Source organism: Tamandua tetradactyla, chromosome 5, assembly GCF_023851605.1.
Source record: "Tamandua tetradactyla isolate mTamTet1 chromosome 5, mTamTet1.pri, whole genome shotgun sequence".
NCBI classification, from domain to species: Eukaryota; Metazoa; Chordata; class Mammalia; order Pilosa; family Myrmecophagidae; genus Tamandua; species Tamandua tetradactyla.
The window spans coordinates 21,432,329-21,452,138 of record NC_135331.1 but is presented as its reverse complement, the minus strand read 5'-3'; the positions used below and the strand labels follow the sequence as shown (position 1 = coordinate 21,452,138).

General features: G+C 39.9%; 1 protein-coding gene across 2 annotated transcripts in view; it reads left to right on the top strand.

Annotated features, from left to right (window-relative positions):
- The window catches only part of ANKRD13A (ankyrin repeat domain 13A), a 36,387-nt gene that overhangs the window by 5,992 nt on the left and 10,585 nt on the right, over positions 1 to 19,810 (top strand). For both annotated transcript variants that reach the window (XM_077160053.1, XM_077160054.1), the window contains exons 2-7: positions 4,606 to 4,738; positions 5,949 to 6,073; positions 8,273 to 8,318; positions 9,472 to 9,615; positions 14,584 to 14,773; positions 18,648 to 18,714. In XM_077160053.1, coding sequence (XP_077016168.1) covers positions 4,606 to 4,738; positions 5,949 to 6,073; positions 8,273 to 8,318; positions 9,472 to 9,615; positions 14,584 to 14,773; positions 18,648 to 18,714 — 705 coding nt within the window. The remainder of the gene's footprint in view (positions 1 to 4,605; positions 4,739 to 5,948; positions 6,074 to 8,272; positions 8,319 to 9,471; positions 9,616 to 14,583; positions 14,774 to 18,647; positions 18,715 to 19,810) is intronic.

Here is a 19,810-nt window from a genome sequence, read left to right as displayed (position 1 = left end):
GGAGATATGCTTGTATTTCTTCTGGGTATATACCAAGGAGTGGAACTGCTAGGTCATATGGTCAATCTACATATAACTGATTTTCCAAAGAAGCTGCACCATTTTACGTTGCTGTCAGCAGGGTGGGAAGATCCGAGGTACTCCTCATCCATCACAGGGGTTTTGAAGTGGTCTCTCATGGTGGGTTTGATTTGCATTTCCATAATGACTAATGATGTTGAGCTTCTTTGCATGTGCTTATTGACTGTTTGTATATCTTCTTTGGAGAAACATCTATTCAAATCCTTTGCCCATTTAAAAAAAAATGGGGTTTGTCTTTTTGTTGTTGAGTTGTAAGAGTCCTGTATGTATTTTGTATATAAGATCTTTATCAGATATGTGATTCACAAATACTAAATTCTGTTCTGTGGGTTTTCTCACTTTCTTGATGGTATTTTTTGAAGCACGAAGTTTTAAATTTTGATGAAATCCACTTTATTTATATATTTTTTCTCAGTTTGTGCTTTTGTTGTTGTAGCTAAGCAACTTTGCCTATTCCAAGTTCATGAAGATTTACTCCTGTGTTTTCTTCCTAGAGTTCTAGTTTTAGCTCTTATGCTTAAGTCTTTGATCTATTTTGAGTCTATTTTCATGTAGGGTTTAAGAAAGGGGTCCAACTTCATTCTCTCTCTCTTTTTTTTTTTTTTTTGCTTGGGCAGGCACTGGGTATCGAACCCAGATCTCAGGCATGGCAGGCAAGAACTCTGCCTGCTGAGCCACCGTGGCCCACCCCAACCTCATTGCTTGTGGATATCTGCTTGTTTTTTTGTTTTTTTTTTAAAAAAACAAAGCAATTTGTTGAAAAGACTTCTTTTCCCATTGAATTATTTTGACACTCTTGCTGAAAAATCAACTGACCATAAATGTGTGTTTAATTGTATTCCACTGACCTATATTTTTATCCTTTTATCAGTAGCATTCTGTCTTGATTACTGAGGCTTTGTGTAGTAAGTTTTGAAATTGGGAAGTGTAAGTTCTCTTATTTTGCTCTTCTTTTTCAAGATTGTTTTGGCTATTCTGGGTTCCTTTCATTTCCGTATGAATTTGTGGATCAGCCTGATGATTTAAAAAAAAAAAAAGTCAACTGGAATTTTGATAGGGATTGAATTGAAGCTGTAAATCAATTTAGGGAGTATTGCCATTTTAACAGTAAGTCTTCTGATATGGGATACCTTTCCTCTTTTTTGGGTCTTCATTTAGTTTTGTACTTCTTTTGTTAAATTGATTCCTAAGTAATTTATTCTTTTTGATCTATTGTTTTGGAATTGTTTTCTTAATTTCATTTTTGGAAATATATAGAAATAGTAGTTTGTATTTTTTATATTGATTGTGTCCTGCAAGCTTGCTGAAACTTGTATCAATTCTAACAGATTTTAGTGAGATTTCTGTTTACAGATCATGTCCCTACAGATGGGGATGCTTTTATTTCCTCCTTTACAGTTTAGGTGCCTTTTATTTATTTTACTTTCCTGGATCTAGATAGAATTTCCAATACGATGTTGAACAGAAGTGGCACTAGTGGACATCTTGTCTTTTTCCAATCTTAGAGGTCAGTTTTTCTTTTTTTTTTTCACACAGGCAGGCACCGGGAATCAAACCCGGGTCTCTGGCATGGCAGGCGAAAACTCTGCCACTGAGCCACTGTGGCCTGCCCTAGAGGTCAGTCTTTCACCATTAAGTATGACGTTAGTTGTGGGTGGTTTGTAAATGCCCTTTGTCAAGTTGAAAAATTTCTCTGCTGTTCTGAGTTTGTTAAATGTTTTTATCATGAAAGGGTGTTGGTTTTGTCACATGATTTTTCTGCATCCATTGAAATGATCATATGGTTTTTGTCCTTTTTTCTATTGATATGGTGCATTATATTAATTGCCTTTCAGATTGTAGGCTAGCCTAGCAGTCCAGGGATAAATCCTGTTTGGTCACTGTATAATTTTAATATGTTGCTGAATTCTGTTTACTAATATTTTGTTGAGGATTTTTGAGTCTATATCCATAAGGGATATTGATTGTAGTTTCTTATTTTGAGATATTTTTGTCTGGATTTGTATCAGGATGATACTCACTGATAAAATAAGTTGGGAAGTTTTTCTTCCTCTTCTACTTTTTGGAAGAATTTGTAAGTAATTGATATTAATTCTTCTTTAAATGTTTGGTAGATTTCACCAGTGAAGCCATCTGGGCCTGGGCTTGTTTTGATGGAAAGCTTTAAAATAACTGATTCAATTTCTTTACTTGTTATAGGTCTATTCAGATTTTCTATTTCTTTTTGAGTCTGTTTCAGTAGTTTGTGTCTCTATTGGAATTTGTTCATTTCCTCTAAGTTATCTCATTTGTTTGCATACAGTTTTTCATAGGTTTCCTTTATAATCATTTTTATTTCTTCTGAGTCAGTTGTCTTAAAATCATTCTTGATTTTAAGAATTTGAGTCTTCTCCCTTTTTTTTCTTGGTCAATCTAACTTAAGTTTTGTCAATTTTGTTGATCTTTTCAAAGAACCAGTTTTTGGTTTCATTGATATTCTCTATTTTTCTATTTTTTCATTTCATTAATTTCCATTCTCATCTTTATTCAGCCATTGCTTTTCATCAGTGCTTTTAACCCGAATGCATACTATGCTATGGCATTTCCCCCCTTTCTATCGTTTCAAGTGAGAAGGGAGGTACAGGACGCCCTGAAGAGTCATTAGCCATGCAAAGTATGCCACTGTATTGCTTATACATATGTTTTTTCCCAGGGTACAAAAATATTTGCCCTTAATTCATACATAAAGACTGTCTAGGAGCTTGCTTATTAATCTTTAGTCTCAGATGTTACCACTGTCCTGGAGTATGGATTGCAGGACTGTGACATATAAGTAAATAGAGTTTCCGTTTTCTGTGATAAATTTTGCTAAGTGCCTCCTATATGTCATGCAGCCTGCTAAACCTAGCACTTTTATTTAGACTGAACTATTAGATAAGAAAGCAGTTTATCTAATGGATGTGTAGGATGATAATTAATAAATTTGTTAATTATTTCTTTCCTGCCAAACTTCAACGAAGTTTATAGTTTTTAGCCTCGTTAATTTTTCTAAAACTACTATCTATTAAAAATTAGAAACTAGGATGGCAGAAGCTAGAAATATAGGACTTGGACCCCTTCCTTTGGAAGTCTCAATCTCCTTGGTGACAGACAACCCATAACCCAGGGAAAAATCAGGGAATCGGAGGAGGTGGCGTGGCCCACATTCCAACGATTTCAGCGCCTGGGAGAACACCAGGCCTGGGATTGATTCGGAAGGGACTTCTGTTCCCTTAGCAGAATGTCTTCCAGCACTCCTGTTATTTCTCGATTACAGCTCTTGTCCTCACTGCATAATAACATTGATATAATTTTAGCAAAACAGGGAGATTCAATAGCTGTTCGACTACAGTTATTTACCCAAGTCCTGCTTTTACCCTCTGTCCCTGTAGCCCACTAAGCAGGATGTGCTAGATATCTTTGGAGATTACAGTTTGTTTCTGGACAACTGGCATCACAAATAAAGATAAAGCATATTTCCTAAGAAGTATTATGGTGTTAATTATATATATTCCAAAAGTCCCATGGCAATTTATTGTGTCCTTTGAAATACCTTCAGAGCCATCTTTTGAAGGAGATGTCTGGTCATTCAGACTTAGTTGTTTATGGGCTCTGTAGACCAAATGTTTAAAAAGGGCCATAATAGGAGTGACGCGACAAAAGCCCAATCTGTACATTTAGCATGAGAAGAAAACCCTTGAGGGGGAAGTGGACCCAAATGATGTGTGTGTGTGTTTTACATTTATCTGTAAGTACATCCACAGCTATTCCTGGTGGATCACGCCTGTTGGCTGGAGCTGTGGGTGCCACAGGATTTTATGAGCTACTTCAGGGCTTTTGGAATTCAATACACAATAATGAAAGTGATATCTTGGTAGGAATCCAGCTAGAGAATGCAATTTAATTCTGGCCCAAATTATCTTCTATACTTTCAGTTTTGATTAAAGTCCTGTGCTTCCTGTACTAGACGCGAATGCTGATACGTGCTTGAGATGTCCCTCACATTCGTGTCATAGGGTGATTGCATTTCATGAAAGCCCTGGCCTTTTTAATTTAATGTAATTTTATTTATTTATTTATTTTGCATGGGCAGGCACCGGGAATCGAACCCGGGTCTCTGGCATGGCAGGCAAGAACTCTGCCTGCTGAGCCACCGTGGCCCACCCAGCCCTGGCCTTTTTCAGATTTCATCTGAGTACCGTTGAGAGCTGAAGGTCAATCTCCTGGTTGTGTTTGACGAGCTGAAGCCAGTAACAAACACTTATTTATTAGGCACTTACTTTTATAGAAGAAGGAAGTCAGTAACTACAGATTTTATTTATAGCCCCCTAAATTCATATTTCCACCATGCCCGCATGCAAGCATACATTTGCGCCCGTGTTGCTGGATGTAAATACTGTTTTCTGCTTTTTATACTTAGTATTATCTCCCAAACACATTTCCACATTTTTATATAATCCTGTCTACCAACAGACTCACATTTAAATGCCACTGTTCACTTCACAGAATGTGGAGGCTCTAGACCCACGGGGTCGAACCTTGTTGCATCTTGCTGTTTCCTTGGGACATTTGGAATCTGCTAGAGTCTTGCTCCGGCATAAAGCAGATGTTACAAAAGAAAATCGCCAGGGATGGACAGGCAAGTATACTTTCAAAATAATTTAAGCCCTTTCATTTTGGTTTCTCTTTCTTAATAAAAGCCAGTCTCGATCATAATTTTTCTCAGTCATCTTTACCTTAAGACCCTTCCCCCTTGGGACTAGCGAGCAGGGTGATGAGAGCCACCGATGCTGCTGGTGGACCCTGCAGCGCAGCTGCCTGAATTGTGCTGTCCCGACCAGAAGCTCTAGGTAGAGTGTGACTTCTCATCCACAGAGCAGCTCTCACAACAGTTCCTCTCCGCAGTACACGGGTGTGGGGGCCAGTTTCTCCCCCAGGGAATAGGATGGGAACTCCAGTATATCCATCAAGATAGGCAAAAGAAATCAAAAGAAAATAAGTTGCGTATTCCGGTGAAATCCTGGCATTTCACCCTTTTTGCAGGCTTTCTTACAATTGGACAGAGGGGTTTTGTGTTGACTGAGTAAAGAGATGCATAAGCACAAGCCCTGCCTACCCTTGCTCCATGTAATCATGATTGTTAAAGCCAGCTTTCTGGAAACATCAGGATTTCAGATTGAGTGGCAAGAATGGGGGATGTGGAGAGGGTTTCAACCTGAGACCAAGAGCACTCCATTATATATATATTTTTTAATTGTGAAATATAACAAATATACAGAAAAGTGATACATTTCAAAGTATAGTTTAACAAGTAGTTATAGAGAAAATTTCAAAGTATAGTCTGGGTTACAGTGCCACCATTCCATGTATTTCCTTCTGGCTGTTCTAATACACTCAAAATTGAAAACAAATCTCTCTATAATGATTCAGTAGTCACAATCATTTGTTCAATCCTAACTTCTCTGTTACAACTCCTCCTTCTCATTTGATCATTCTCTCAGTCTTCAGGGATATTTGGGCAATGATCATCTAACTTCTTCAAGTTGTAAAGGGGTGTCAACATTATGGGGTGGAGGAATGCAAATGGTTGATGTTTAGGGAGACACTGGTACCTCTAAGTTTAGGGCTTATTTGGCCTAGGAAGAATCTACTCCATTATATTTTCTTTTCACTCACTTAAGAGCTAGCAATGAGAAGTCACAGTCAAAATGGATGAAGTTTGACTATAGCCTCTCTCCCGTTTTGAAGAAAATATTAGTCTTTGGTCTGTAAAGCTATTTTTCACATTGGCTTTAGAGTTTGTTAGAAAGAATCTTTGGTGATTTAATTCCACCCTTTTTGCTTTTCAGTTTTACATGAGGCTGTGAGCACTGGTGATCCCGAGTTGGTATACACAGTCCTTCAACATCGAGACTACCACAACACATCCATAGCTTTTGAAGGGGTTCCTGAGCTGCTCCAGAAAATTCTCGAGGTATCTGTAAAAGGGCGGTGATGTGCTGCTTTGAGTTAAGTGTGCTACATTACGTGGAGGCACAGCTTCACCTCCTTATATGCCTTCCTAGAGAGTTTTATGACTAGCGATGATGACATACTGAATTCCATATAGCATTATTCCTTGCCATTCCAGCTCGTTGGAAGGAATGATCTTTCACACATTATTTTCCTGGGAATCCTCTTTGAAGTGCTATTTCAAAATGATAACTTTAAGAAAAATGGGAACTGACCATAATTTGTCCGGGTGCACGATTACTTAAAAGAAGCATCCTGAAAATAGATAACTCAGGGAAATTGGGATGAGCATCAGTTACTGTTCAGGGATTTTCAGGGACTGTTGAAGTTCTGAGGTTTGCTACCTGCGTCACTTCTAGCTGTTAGTATTTTGCGACTTCTAATCTGTTGCCTTAATTTTTCGCAGTTTTTGGCCTTTGAGTGGTTCATCTGTTTTGTAGATTAAAGAATGCATGAGCTCATGGCTGGGCCATGGTGGTTCAGCAGGCAGAGTTCTTGCCTGCCGTGCAGGAGATCTGGATTTGATTCCTGGTGCCTGTCCATGCGAAAAAGTGCATGAGCTTTGCAACACTGAGACTTTTTTTTTTTAATTTACTTCTAGGCTCATAGAAGTGTTTTGGATGATGGTTACCATATTTCAGGAAGAACTGTCTTTTCAGTCAGCTGTATGCAGTATTCCCAGGGAAGTAGGAGACAAGAAAGTACGAGTGATTCAGTTTTCATGTTTCTTAATTCTCAATTTAAGCATAGAAATAAGCTCCCCAAAAGATCTTCCAAGAGATTTGTTAGATAAATCAGCTTTACCAATTTAGTTAAAACATTTATTGAGGAAAATTAATAACTCTTCTGAGAAAAGGAACAATTTTGCTATTAGTAAGATAGTGGCAGCTCATTATTTGAGCACTTAAAAAATGTCTTTGATACTCAAACTCAGGCATGCCTAAGATATTCAATTCCCATGTCTTACAATGAGACCCCCCTCTTGGAATGTAAAATAATTGTGTGCATTTAAAAAAAATTTTGTATTTGTGTTTATGAGTGTTCAAAGATCATGTGGATTTATTGTTTTCTTATCTAGCTTACTGCAAGGAAAACTAAAAGCATCATTTGCAGATAACAGCAGGCAACAGCTGCTTGAACATGAGGTCATCCCTCATTTAAAAAACTTAGTGCAAAGGATTTTCTATTTTTTCCTGTATTGATCCATAGCAATGGATTATATCAAGTTGTATCCCCTGCTTGACCTTATGGGCAGCTCATAAGTGACCCCTGTACTTAGTGGCACCAAACGCTGCTGTTGGCAGTTTTGTTCTTCAGCAGCATCTCCTTATAAGATGTGCCAGCTTTTCTTATTGGGTACCCCTTGGAAGTTGTCTCTGCCCATCATTGGAGTCCTGGCTGGTTTTACTCCAGCGTTGATTCTCAGCCTCTCAGTCCTCTGTTTCTATAAAACCTTGGAGGTGTGAAGAAGCAGAAACTAACTCCTGGAATTTCTAGTATTTTTCTGCTCTTTGGATGGTAACACTTGGATTTTTAAATTTGCTCTCCAATAACTTTCTATAGGAATTCATGAGAGTTAAGAAAATAATCCTCAGTGGGGCTGCTCTGGTAGTGCTGAGTGTGAGAAAGCCAAAATTCTCAAAGTTTAACAGGAGCGTGGGGCAAAGCCTTCTCTTAACTGGAGGAAAAATCTGCTTTCTGGGCAAGTCATCTCTAGCAGCTTCTGTTAGTTTCACTGAGTGGTCTGATGAATATGAAGCGGTTCCCAGTACACAAGGTCAAGGTCCCCATAGAACAGATGGCATTGACATTTCCTTCTCTTTGTTGAGAACAGACTATTCCCCACCTTGTGTGGTAGTACATAAGGCTGCCGCCCTCCTAAGCTCACCTTTCTGTAACTGCTAGGAATCTGATTGAGCCCCCAAAACAAGTTTGACTTTTATCCCTTCCAGCCTTGTTGCTTTCAAGTAACTTTCTTAACCATCTTGACATATTTTATTTCAAGGTGAAAAGCAGCCTACATGTAAAATAAGCATCCGTGTTGATAGGGTTGCGCTTTATGCATGTCTTCTTCTTTTCTCTCTTTATCCTTTCTATGCTTATTTGTATTTAGTAAATAGTGCCAAGGGTAATTAATTTTAAACCTTTGCCTGCCCTCTAGGCTCCAGATTTCTACGTGCAGATGAAATGGGAATTCACCAGCTGGGGTAAGTGGTTGTAGGCTTGTTTAGTTATTTCTGTTCTAAAGTTTATTTAGCCTGAATATGGGTTTATTTTTCTTTATAAAAATAACATGCCTTTTTAAAAAATCTAGGAAATTCATAGAGAAGAATAGGGAAAAACAGTTAATCTCACTTAAGCATAGCTACTCTTAATGCTTTGGAGTGTTTTCCTTCCAACCTTTTTTTTTCCCCTATTCATAGGACTTTTCCCCCAGCGGTCTATAAATATACCATATGGACAATTGTGTCTTCTTGTTTTGTCACTTATGGCTGACAGTTATCCAAATGATTGCTTTCTAAAAATATCACTTTAAGTTGCTAGAATTTCAGTGGTAGATACATCATAATTTAGATGCTTATTTCCTTATGTGGTTCAGTTTGATTCTTCTCAACTTCTGAGAAAGACAATAAGGTGAATAATGGCTTATTTTTTTACAAAATGTATTTCTCCACAATACTTCATAATGCAAACTGACTGACAGTTTAATTTCAGAGATGTTTTTACTTTTATTTCTTGTATATCTTAACAAAAGCTCCTGTCTCCCATGTTCTCAGCCATTCTCACTTCCAGATTTCCCTTTCGGGCAAGAAGTCATATTTTTAATGAAACATTTAAATGACGAAAAAGTGTCTGAAAGAAGAGAACTTCACGTTCTTCTGTGAAACTCACGCATTATTTTCTAATGCAAATAATCACTCTTCTTTCAGGTTTTGTTAAAAGCAGCATATTTTAGACATTTGATATTTTGAATGGTGACTGTGACAGTATGGTAGGCTGCGGCCGGATGGTAAGAGTAGCATCTGTGAATAAGGAACGCCAGATGGGCACACTTGATAGCTGTGCTGGAGTCGGGGTCAATAAATGGGTTCATTTGGAAATAGAGAATACTCTGGGGAAATTTCTCTAGACAAGACACAGGTCTGTATTTTTATAGAGCGTTAGAACAGAAGGTCCATTTTTATTTTTCAAGAGCAATTTCCCATGCAGTAACTGTGGGAGCCACCAAGTCCACTTCTATGTTATGATCACCATCTTGCCACTCCCCTACTCTTTAAAAGTCAGAATCCTGATTTCCTGGGCCTGGGTGTCCTGCTTTGGCCTTCTGGTTTTTTTCAGTAGTACACTTCTCTTCTCCAGTACCCTTGGTTTCCAGGATATGCCCGAATGATGTCTGTCGTATTTGGAAAAGTGGTGCCAAACTGCGTGTCGATATCACGTTGCTGGGATTCGAAAACATGAGCTGGATAAGAGGGAGGCGTAGTTTTATATTTAAGGGAGAAGGTGAGTGGTTCCATTGTTTTAGAATCACTGCTCATACTGAAGTACAGTGCTTTTTAACTATTAAAATGCGTTCAGACTCATTAGCCTTATCTAGGACATGTTTTTTTTTATTTTTATTAATTATTCAATCCCTATCTTATTTCTTCTCTGGATAAGTCGTCTTGCACACATCATTTGTGATCCAACACAGTTATCTTTTTTTTTTGATGCTAAATGAACTGATTTATTTAACAAATGCAAACTGTTATAATTCTAATTACTACTTTTCAAAAAACTTTTTTTTCTTTTCTTAAATTTTATTAATTAAAAAAAATTACAAGAAACAAACATTCCCAACACATACACTCAGCAATTCACAATATCATCACATAGTTGCATATTCATCATCATGATCATTTCCCAGAACATTAGCATCAATTCAGAAAAAGAAAAAAAGACAACAGAAAAATATAACAAACAGAAAACAAAAAAAATTTTACAGGCCATACCCCTTACTGATCCCTTTCATTGATCACTAGCATTTCAAACTAAATCTATTTTAACATTTTTCCCCCTATTATTTATTTTTATTCCATATGTTCCTCTCATCTGTTGACAAGGTAGATAAAAGGAGCATCAGACACAAGGTTTTCACAATCACACAGTCACATTGTGAAAGTTATATCATTATACAATCATCTTCAAGAAACACGGCTACTGGAACACAGCTCTACGTTTTCAGGTAGTTCCCTCCAGCCTCTCCATTACATCTTGGATAACAAGGTGGTATCTACTTAATGCGTAAGAATAACCTCTAGGATACCCTCTCGACTCTGTTTGGAATCTCTTAGCCACTGACACTTTGTCTCATTTCACTCTTCCCCCTTTTGGTTGAGAAGGTTTTCTCAATCCCTTGATGCTGGGTCTCAGCTCATTCTAGAGTTTTTCTCAATCCCTTGATGCTGAATCTCAGCTTATTCCGGGATTTCTGTCCCACGCTGCCAGGAAGATCCACACCCCTGGTAGTCATGTCCCACATAGGTAGGGGGAGGGTGGTGAGTCTGCTTGCTGTGTTGGCTGGAGAGAGAGGCCACATCTGAGCAACAAAAGAGGTTCTCTTGGGGGTGACTCTTAGGCTTAATTTTAAGTAGGCTTGACCTATCCCCTGTGGGGTTAAGTTTCATATGAACAAATCCCAAGACTGGGGGCTCAGCCTATAGCTTTGGTTGTCCACACTGCTTATGAGAATATCAAGAATTCAACTTCGGGAGGTTGAGATTTCCCCCGTTCTCACCATTCCCTGAAGGGGACTTTGCAAATACTTTTCCACTCACTGATCAAATCACTCTGGGATTCATCAGGGCATCACCTGGACAAACCAACAAAATCTCATGTCCTATACAAAGTTCCATGTACTTAAGGTGTTCAATCAACTATCTACATAAGTTATATTAGGAGATGCACTAGTCAAAGTATAGATTTGTACCAAATAAACATTTTTTGCTTTAGTCTCACACATTAGTTGAAATTTTAAAATATTAAGTGCCATCTATTTTCAGCACACTGCAGTAATGACATTCTTTTGTTCCTCATGCAAAAACATTTTTTAAATTTGTATATTTAGTCACTATCATTATACACTCTGGGCATTCCTAGATTACACCATCTCAATCTTTATCGTCTATCTTTCTTTGTGATTTCATTTATGCCCCAGCCCTCCTCCCTCTATCATTCTCATATGCAGCTTCATTCAGTGTTTTAACATAATTGTATTACAGTTAGGTAGTATTGTGCTGTCCATTTCTGAGTTTTTATATTCAGTCCTGTTGCACAATCGGTATCCCTTCAGCTCCAATTACCCAATATCCTACCCTATTTCTATCTCCTGATGGTCTCTGTTACCAAGGAGATATTCCAAGTTTATTCACTAATGTCAGTTCATATCACTGAGACCATACAGTATTTGTCCTTTTGCTTCTGGCTAATCACACTCAGCATAATGTCCTTAAGGTCCATTCATGTTCTTACATACTTCATAACTTTATTCTGTTTTACAGCTGCATAATATTCCATCTTATGTAAATGTCACAGTTTGTTTAGTTGACTGTCTGTTGATGGACATTTTGGCTGTTTTCATCTCTTGGTAATTGTTAATAATGCTGCTGTAAACATTGGTGTGTAAATGTCCATTTGTGTCCTTGGCCTCGTGTCCTTTGAGTGGAGACAGCATATAGATGGGTCCTGTTTTTTAATCCATTCTGCCAGACTATGTCTTTTGATTGGAGAGTTTAATCTATTAACATTCAGTGTTATTACTGCATGGGTAGTACTTTCTTCTACTATTTTGCCTTCTGGATTTTATATGTCATATCTAATTTTCCTTCTTTTTACCTTTACTCATAGAGTGTAGTCTTCCTTTCTACACTCTTCCCCACACCTCTCTCTTCTGTCTTAGTATCTGTCTCTAGTGTTCCCTTTAGTATTTCTTGCAGAGCTGGTCTCTTGGTCACAAATTCTCTCAGTGACTTTTTGTCTGAGAATGTTTTAATTTCTCCCTCATTTTTGAAGGACAGTTTTGCTGGATATAGGAGTCTTGGTTGGCAGTTTTTCTCTTTTAATAATTTAAATATATTATCCCACTGTCTTCTCGCCTCCATGGTTTCTGCTGAGAGATCTGCGCATAGTCTTATTGGGCTTCCCTTGTATGTGATGGATTGCTTTTCTCTTGCTGCTTTCAAGATCCCCTCTTTCTCTTTCACCTCTGATATTCTGATTATTAAATGTCTTGGAGTATGTCTATTTGGATCTATTCTCTTTGGGGTACGCTGCACTTCTTAGGTCTGTAATTTTAAGTCTTTCATAAGAGTTGGGAAATTTTCAGTGATAATTTCCTCCATTAGTTTTTCTCCTTCTTTTCCCTTCTCTTCTCCTTCTGGGACACCCACAACACATATATTCATGCGCTTCATATTGTCTTTCAATTTCCTGAGTCCCTGCTCATATTTTTCCATTTTTTTCCTATAGTTTCTGTTTCTTGTCAGATTTCAGATGTTCCGTCCTCCAGTTCAGAAATCCTATGTTCTGTCTCTCGAAATCTACCATTGTAGGTTTCCATTGTTTTTTTCATCTCTTCTACTGTATCTTTCATTCCCATAAGTTCTGTGATTTGTTTTTTCAGACTTTCAGTTTCTTCTTTTTGTTCTTTCCTTGCCTTCTTTATATCCTCCCTCAATTCATTGATTTGGTTTTTGATGAGGTTTTCCATGTCTGTTCATACATTCTGAATTAATTGTTTCAGCTCCTGTATGTCATTTGAATTGTTGGTTTGTTCCTTTGACTGGGCCATATCTTCAATTTTCCTAGTGTGATTTGTTATTTTTTGCTGGAGTCTAGGCATTTAATTACCTTAATTAGTTTATTCTGGAGATTGCTTTCACTTCTTTTATCTAGGGTTTTCTTGCTGGATGAATTTGTTGTCTATCTGTTCTTTGACATTCTGTTCAGCTTTATCTGTACCTTTAGCTTAAGTTTTTTTTTTTAACAGAGGAGAATTTTTCAGTTCTTGTTTTCTTGTTTCTTGCCCTGCTTGTGTGGTGCCTTTCCCCCACACACACTTAGGAGGGTCTACTTAGATATTATAGACCCCAGCCAGATTTTCCCAGACCAAACTGGCCTCCTATCAGGAGGAAAGAGTCACCTGCATCGGTTTTCCATGACGGTGAGACCCAGCAGGTTGAAAGACTTTCCTGTGAAGTCTCTGGACTCTGTTTTTATTATCCTGCCCAGTACGTGGCACTTGTCTGACTGCAGGTCCCACCAGCAAAAGATGTTGTGGTACCTTTAACTTTGGCAGACTCTCCCTGCTGAGGGCGTGGTGGAGACAGAGGAGAGGTTGTAGGCTGGTTTTAATGGCTTCAAATTACCAAGCTCTGGTGTCTGAATTCCTTAATGGAGGGATTCCACCTGGGTGGGGCTTCACCCCTCCCCTGGGGAAGGCACAAGCTCCAGGTAAGCCCCCAAAAGAGCTCACTTCTGCCTATGCCTGGGGCAGTTGCAGCCTGAAAAGTCCTGCCACTATATCCAGAGGCAGTCAAGCCTTTGTAGATACACAGCCACAAAAACCTCTGTTTCCTTCTCTTTTTTCCCCCCCTTTTTCTGTCAGTCCTGCCCCCTTGGCTCCGGGGCAAAAATGAGCAACCTCCACTTTGATCAGGTTCACCTAAGCTGGGGGCCTATTTTTAGTAGTCAGAATTTGTTAATTAGTTCCACAATTGGTGTTTGATTGTGCCCAGTCCCTGCTGCTGGTAAAGTTCTTTCCTTTCCCCTCTGGGAAGCAGCGTATGGGGGAGGGGTGCTGGCTGCTGCAGCTTTGGGAACTCATGGTTCTGGGGGGTGCTCGCAGCCGGTCCAGCTGGTCCAGACTGGGGTACGCTGTGTGTCCGGTCACTATCTTGGCTCCGGGAGCTGTTCTGTACTGTTTCTGGTTATTTAGTAGTTGTTCTAGAGGACGAACTAAAATGCGCACATTGTTAAGCCGCCATCTTGACCTGGAAGTCCAACACAGTTACCTTTTGACATGTTTGTCTCACTTTCCTGAGCCCTCAAGGACAAGCTGCCTGTCTTTTATCTCTTTATTTTCTCTCCATATGCTTGAACCTCTTAATGGAGGGTGAGAGATGGTATTGCCAACAAATTTTGTGTATAAATGATTTATATTAAATGTGTAATAGTATTTTTTAAGAAGCAGATAGATGGAATGTATTGCTAAGAAAGAATGCAAGTTATTTCAAAAGTCTGCATCTTTGGGGAAGATGGCCCAGAAGTCTCCTATGAGTTGGGGAAAGCAGCCCAGATCATCCCTGTGCAAGGAGATCTTGGGTTATCAACACTCTTTAGGCTTTATCAGATTATACATTTTGACATGGGGGCTTCCTTGCTTTTGCAAATTCTTTGCATTGCATTTAGTTACACCCTTGTTTCCATTAACAGACAACTGGGCAGAGTTGATGGAAGTCAACCATGATGACAAAGTGGTCACCACCGAACACTTTGACCTGTCGCAGGAAATGGAGCGCCTCACTCTGGACTTGATGAAACCAAAAGGCAGGGAAGTTGAGAGGCGGCTCACTAGCCCGGTCATTAATACCAGCCTCGACACTAGACATATTGCTTTTGAAAGGTACGAATTTAGGCTCTATATTTTAATGTTAATCCCTGGGGATTCAACATGTGTGTATGAATTGGAAATTATGGATGGATTGGGATATTTTGAATATGACAGAATGAACACTAGTGAATTTTAAGGTTGATCTCTACTCTGATCAAATAGAAACCTTAGCTGGCATCCTGCATTGTATATCGTTTTTATAGCAGACTGATTAAGTCTTTCGGAGAAATGTCTTCATATTCTTTTATGGGTCCTCTCCAGTGGGTTTTACTCAGATCTTACTGTTGTTTTGGTGTTTGGGGATCCACAGCACTCCCTGGCCCCAAACTGTGGTGTTTTTGTCTCTGGAAGCTAGAATTGATCCAGTATTAGATTCAGTTGTACCAATACGTGTCAGTCACATTCACATTATCACATGGTGAAATGTGATAAATCTTTTTCCTATCTGTGGGGCCTAACAGTTTAGAGCCAGAGTTTGGAGCTTTTCAGTTGTATTCTAGACTCTGCTGGAAGAATTTTCCAGAAAGGTCTGTGCCTTGGCTGATCCTGATGAGAACCCTGTCTGCCACTTGCCACCTGGCTCTGGGCTGCACAGAAGGTGTGGAAAGTCTTTGAGTGTGAATGAAGCCAAGGCCCAGGGGTCATCAGAATTGTTTTTCACAAGCTGTTAGCCTAAGTTTCTCCCATAGCACAAACTGAACCAGGAGAGCTCCACGAGAGCCCCGAGTGTTTGCCTAGGATGTCACATCCAGCTCTCTATAAGCCAAAATAGCATAACCTGAGCTAAAATGGACAGACCACCCTGGATTTAGGTTTTCTGTTCTTTTAATGAATCTACTAACTGTCTTCTCTTTTTAATCTTTCTTTTTTTTGCTTCTAATATAAAAGTGGCTATTGAAACTGTGAGTTTTCTGTTTAGTCTAGTGTAAAATTTAAGTGCTCTTTTCTTCTCAGTTAGATCGAATTGTGGAATTAGGTTATCTGTTTGTGCAGAAAGAAAAGCCAAACCCAATGCCCAGTTTGTCTGGCATCCACAGTGCTGCTGCTGCTTTGGTAAGAGAAGTGACATCTGTCCCTGAGGCAGGGCTCAGGCCTCCCTTGCCGGTTTCCTTCTTGCAGTGGCTACTCTGGGCACAGCCATTGTCTTCCAGAGACAGCGAGGTTTAGGGACTTGACTGTGACTTTTTCTCGAAGGGTCTTGGAAAGACATCTCCACGCTACAGCATACGCCTCTGCAGGCAGGGAGGGCACCTTCAGTTTAGGCTCTGGGAGACTATAAAACTGAAAGACAGTGGGAGCTGCCCTCACTGCCACAGCTGAGCGGTAGACATGAGAGTGGGAAGAACGGAGTGCCATTGGCAGGGCTCCTAAATAGCTCTGTGGCTTTGGGTAAGTGCTTAATCTTTCCGAGTTTCCATTTTCTTAGCTGAAAGTAAAAAGGAGTGAAGCTAGAGATGAAGCCTCTGAAGTCCATGACCCTAAGATGCCAGGAGAAGAGACATTGTTCCCTTCAGTTCATCAGCAGAGTTGCTTGAGTTGTGGCTTGTTATTAAATGTAATTTATGAAGACAGTGTGATGATTACAGGCTGTTACTCTGCAGAGGGTAGATGGGAAATGATAGCATGTTCCATTTGTACTGAGGACTAAGGCACATTTTGTATTTATATGGTTACAGGGTTTTCAGATGGTTCAAGTTAACCCTCCTTTTGCAACTGACAGTGAGTTGGTGAGAGAGAATTTCTGGAAGACAGCTGCTCAGAATTAAAAGTGTGAGCAATGTGCTTGCCATACCCTGAGCAAGGATTTGAGCCACTCTTAAGTGTGAGGTTTGCTTTCTAGAGGTGGAAGTGTTCATTTCATTAAGTTTGGAAAGTATGGCTCGCTCTCATTATATAGTAGTCATTTTTATCCATTTTGTCCTTTTAATCCATTACTTGGAGCTTAATGCTTGCAAATTAGTGCCCTTCCCACCATGAATTTTGGGTCTGTCAGTATATTCTCTCTGGTTGCAATTTAGATTTTTCTTTTCCCTGGAAGATTATGCTCTGTCCACCTCAAGGGAAACATTTCCTGCCACTCTTGGAGCCTTTCTTCAAATCCTTTAGCAGTCTCCAAACACAGTGCCTGCCAAGTGCTGCCTTCAGAGGTGTTCACAGAGGAGGAAGCAGGGATTCTCCTGTCATCTTCAGATGCCTCTGAATGTAAAGTTAATCAAGAGCCAATGAGTTGTTAGAGTCTGGGTTTTAAAATAGGGTATAGAACTAAACTGCTGTCAGGGATTGGAAATGGAGAAGGAAATGGAATGGGCAGGACTGTGATAGAGCAGATGTTGACGAGTGAGGGGCACGATGGTTCCTGGAATGAAAGTGAAATTCCATTTTCTCAGCACACCTGAAGTTTGGAGTGGGGCAGGCGAGTCATCCTTTGGCACCTCCGAAGACCATGTGCCAGAAACAGTTACTTCCCAGGCCAAGTTATCAAGTGACTTAAGTGAAAGTTAAGGAACTGAGGATTGAATTAGTTAATTAAAATAAATGTCCCAGTTTTCAATTACTGGCGACTAAAAGGGGACTCTGGTTTATTAATCAGTCAGGTGCGGTCCCTAAAGCTACTACTTCCCATCCCCCTCCTCCCCCAGAGGTTGCTATTCTGTCTCTGAAACGTGAGTGGGAAGTAGCTAGCATTTGGTATAATTCCCTCGGGATTCCTCTCTTTCCCTCCGGGTAATGGTGCCTAATTGTAGACAACTAATGGGAAAATTAAAGCTCTGGTCTCTTCTTTATCTGATGGCCTATAATACACATGTGAAACTCATAATCCTCCATCTGGCCTGATTTCAGTTATGAAATCCCATTAGAAGAAAAGTAAACTGTTTTGAAACATAAAATGCAAATAACCATGTGCATTCTCTGTCACCTGGCTAAACTGCCACTGTTCCCTGAGCTTCCTGCCTGACTTTGCGCTCCATGCGGGGGTCCGATCAGAGGCAGCTGTTGGGCCACAGCAGGGCCAAGTGCAGCAGTCACAGTGGAGCTAGGATGTCATGTTCTAGACAAAGGGCAGGGCTGGGCAGGGCTCCCGAGTGAGCGGTAGTGTTTCTCAGGGCGAGCTGCTTTGTGAAAACGACTCAGGGCCTCTTGGCTGCTTGTGCTTCCTATACATACTTTCCAGGTTGAGTTAAATAACTGGGTTTTTGGGCACTTTACCAAAGCTGCAGCTGCTGCGGGAGTACTAGGCCATGTTAAAAGCAGTTCCACAAGCTGGAATCAACAGCTGGGCTGAAAAACTGCTTTTAACATCCTTTTCCCTTACGGCACCAGGCCTGATAAAATGTGTGACTCATAAGCCATTTTGCAGGCATTAATGGCTTCTCCAAGTGGCTTGCCACCGTGATGAGTTCCTGTCCCCTCCCACTTTCTCCAAGGCGCAGGATGGTCTGTGCCTCGTGGTCCTAAGAATTCCTCGACTGAGATGCAGCTGCGTATGGAGATAATGCCACTGATGTCCTTGCCCACAGTTCATGACCCCAACAAATGCTCAGGCCCAGACTCTACCTTGTGGCTAGCCTTGGGACACTGGTCATCTTCACTCACTTCTTTAAGGGCAGCTGCCCAGTAACAGTTACCACTTTTGTCTCCTGTGCTCGCAGTTTTTGGAAAGAAGCCAAGAAAGGAGGTTTTCCATGCCAGGGGTGGTTAATAACTGTGGGGGTGGGGTGGGGGGTGTTTAAGCCATCTGCCATTGTGGACAGAAGGACCGTAATTTCCAAGTGTCTTTCACTAACTTAGGCCGGGGGAAGGACAGAACAGAATTATAAAGGCTGCAGGGATAAATCTGAATGGCATGTTGTACATGTAGAAATTTGTGGTGTTCACTTTTTATCAGAACTAAATCCGGATTCTGGGGCTGGAGAACAGATAAAGCAGAAGTTGTTAATGGTTACGAAGCAAAGGTAAAAGGAAACTCTTAAAATAAGATTTAATATAGCTATTTAGCTTCTATGCAAATGAGGAGTCTGTTCAGATTTTTTCATGCACCTGTGCCATGAAGATGCTCTGGGGGAATAAGGATTGTCTAATGTGTCTCTCACTCGGATTTTTATCTTATTTGACTTTTTGAAATATTTATATCTTATTTGACCTCCTGCGGAGGTCTCTAGATATGGCAAAGAGAAACAGTATTGTAGAGAAATGGGTACAGCACCAGTTGTCCTGGTGGAAATGACAAGCTAGTCATTCGTTTAATTCTTTACAGAAAGAAAGAAATAAGAAAGGATTAGACTTAACATACTTGCTCAGCTTTTTTAATAACCTGAGTAGTTTTTAAAAATAGCGTAAAGTAGCTTTTTTTAAATCAGCCTAATTGTAACCATTTTTATGATATCAGGGAATTCAAAAATACAGTTGCAATAGCTATGTAGTAATAGCTAATATAGTCAGTCATATCATCTGGCATTTTGTCAGCTGGAAAGCTCAATTTCCTGGCCTTTCTTTAGCCCCGCGGTAGTGCAGGGATCGATATGATGGAGCCATGTATGGCAGGGTCCTCAGGGCCTCTGAGCAAAAGAAAAATTATATCACGCTCAGCAAGAGACATTCAGAAATAGCTTTTCTGGTGCTGAGTGTGTTTCCTGTTTCTTTGAATGTCGGGAATCTATGTGGGGCATCTACAGTTAATTCTCTTTAAACATTAGATTTGATTTTCCAGACTGCCGTATTCTTCAGTCAACCTTGATAACGGCATTTGTTCTGACAGTTAAAATGATTTTTTTTTTTTGCCAACATTACAAGATACCTTTTAAATAGTGATTTGCTGGAGTTAGAACCTTGTGTTTGTTTCTTTTTCCTTCTGTCCAGCAGATGGCTGTCTAAGTCACAGTAGTGTAAGATGACCACAAATCAGTACAAGTTCATGATACAGGTTTGGATTAGGATGATGGGAATCCAGCTGGGAAACCTAAATTGCAGGACATTTATTTAGGATTGTTTAGCAAGGAGGAGTCAAGTAGGGAGACACAGCCGGACCGTGTTAACTCCTCTGTATTTAAA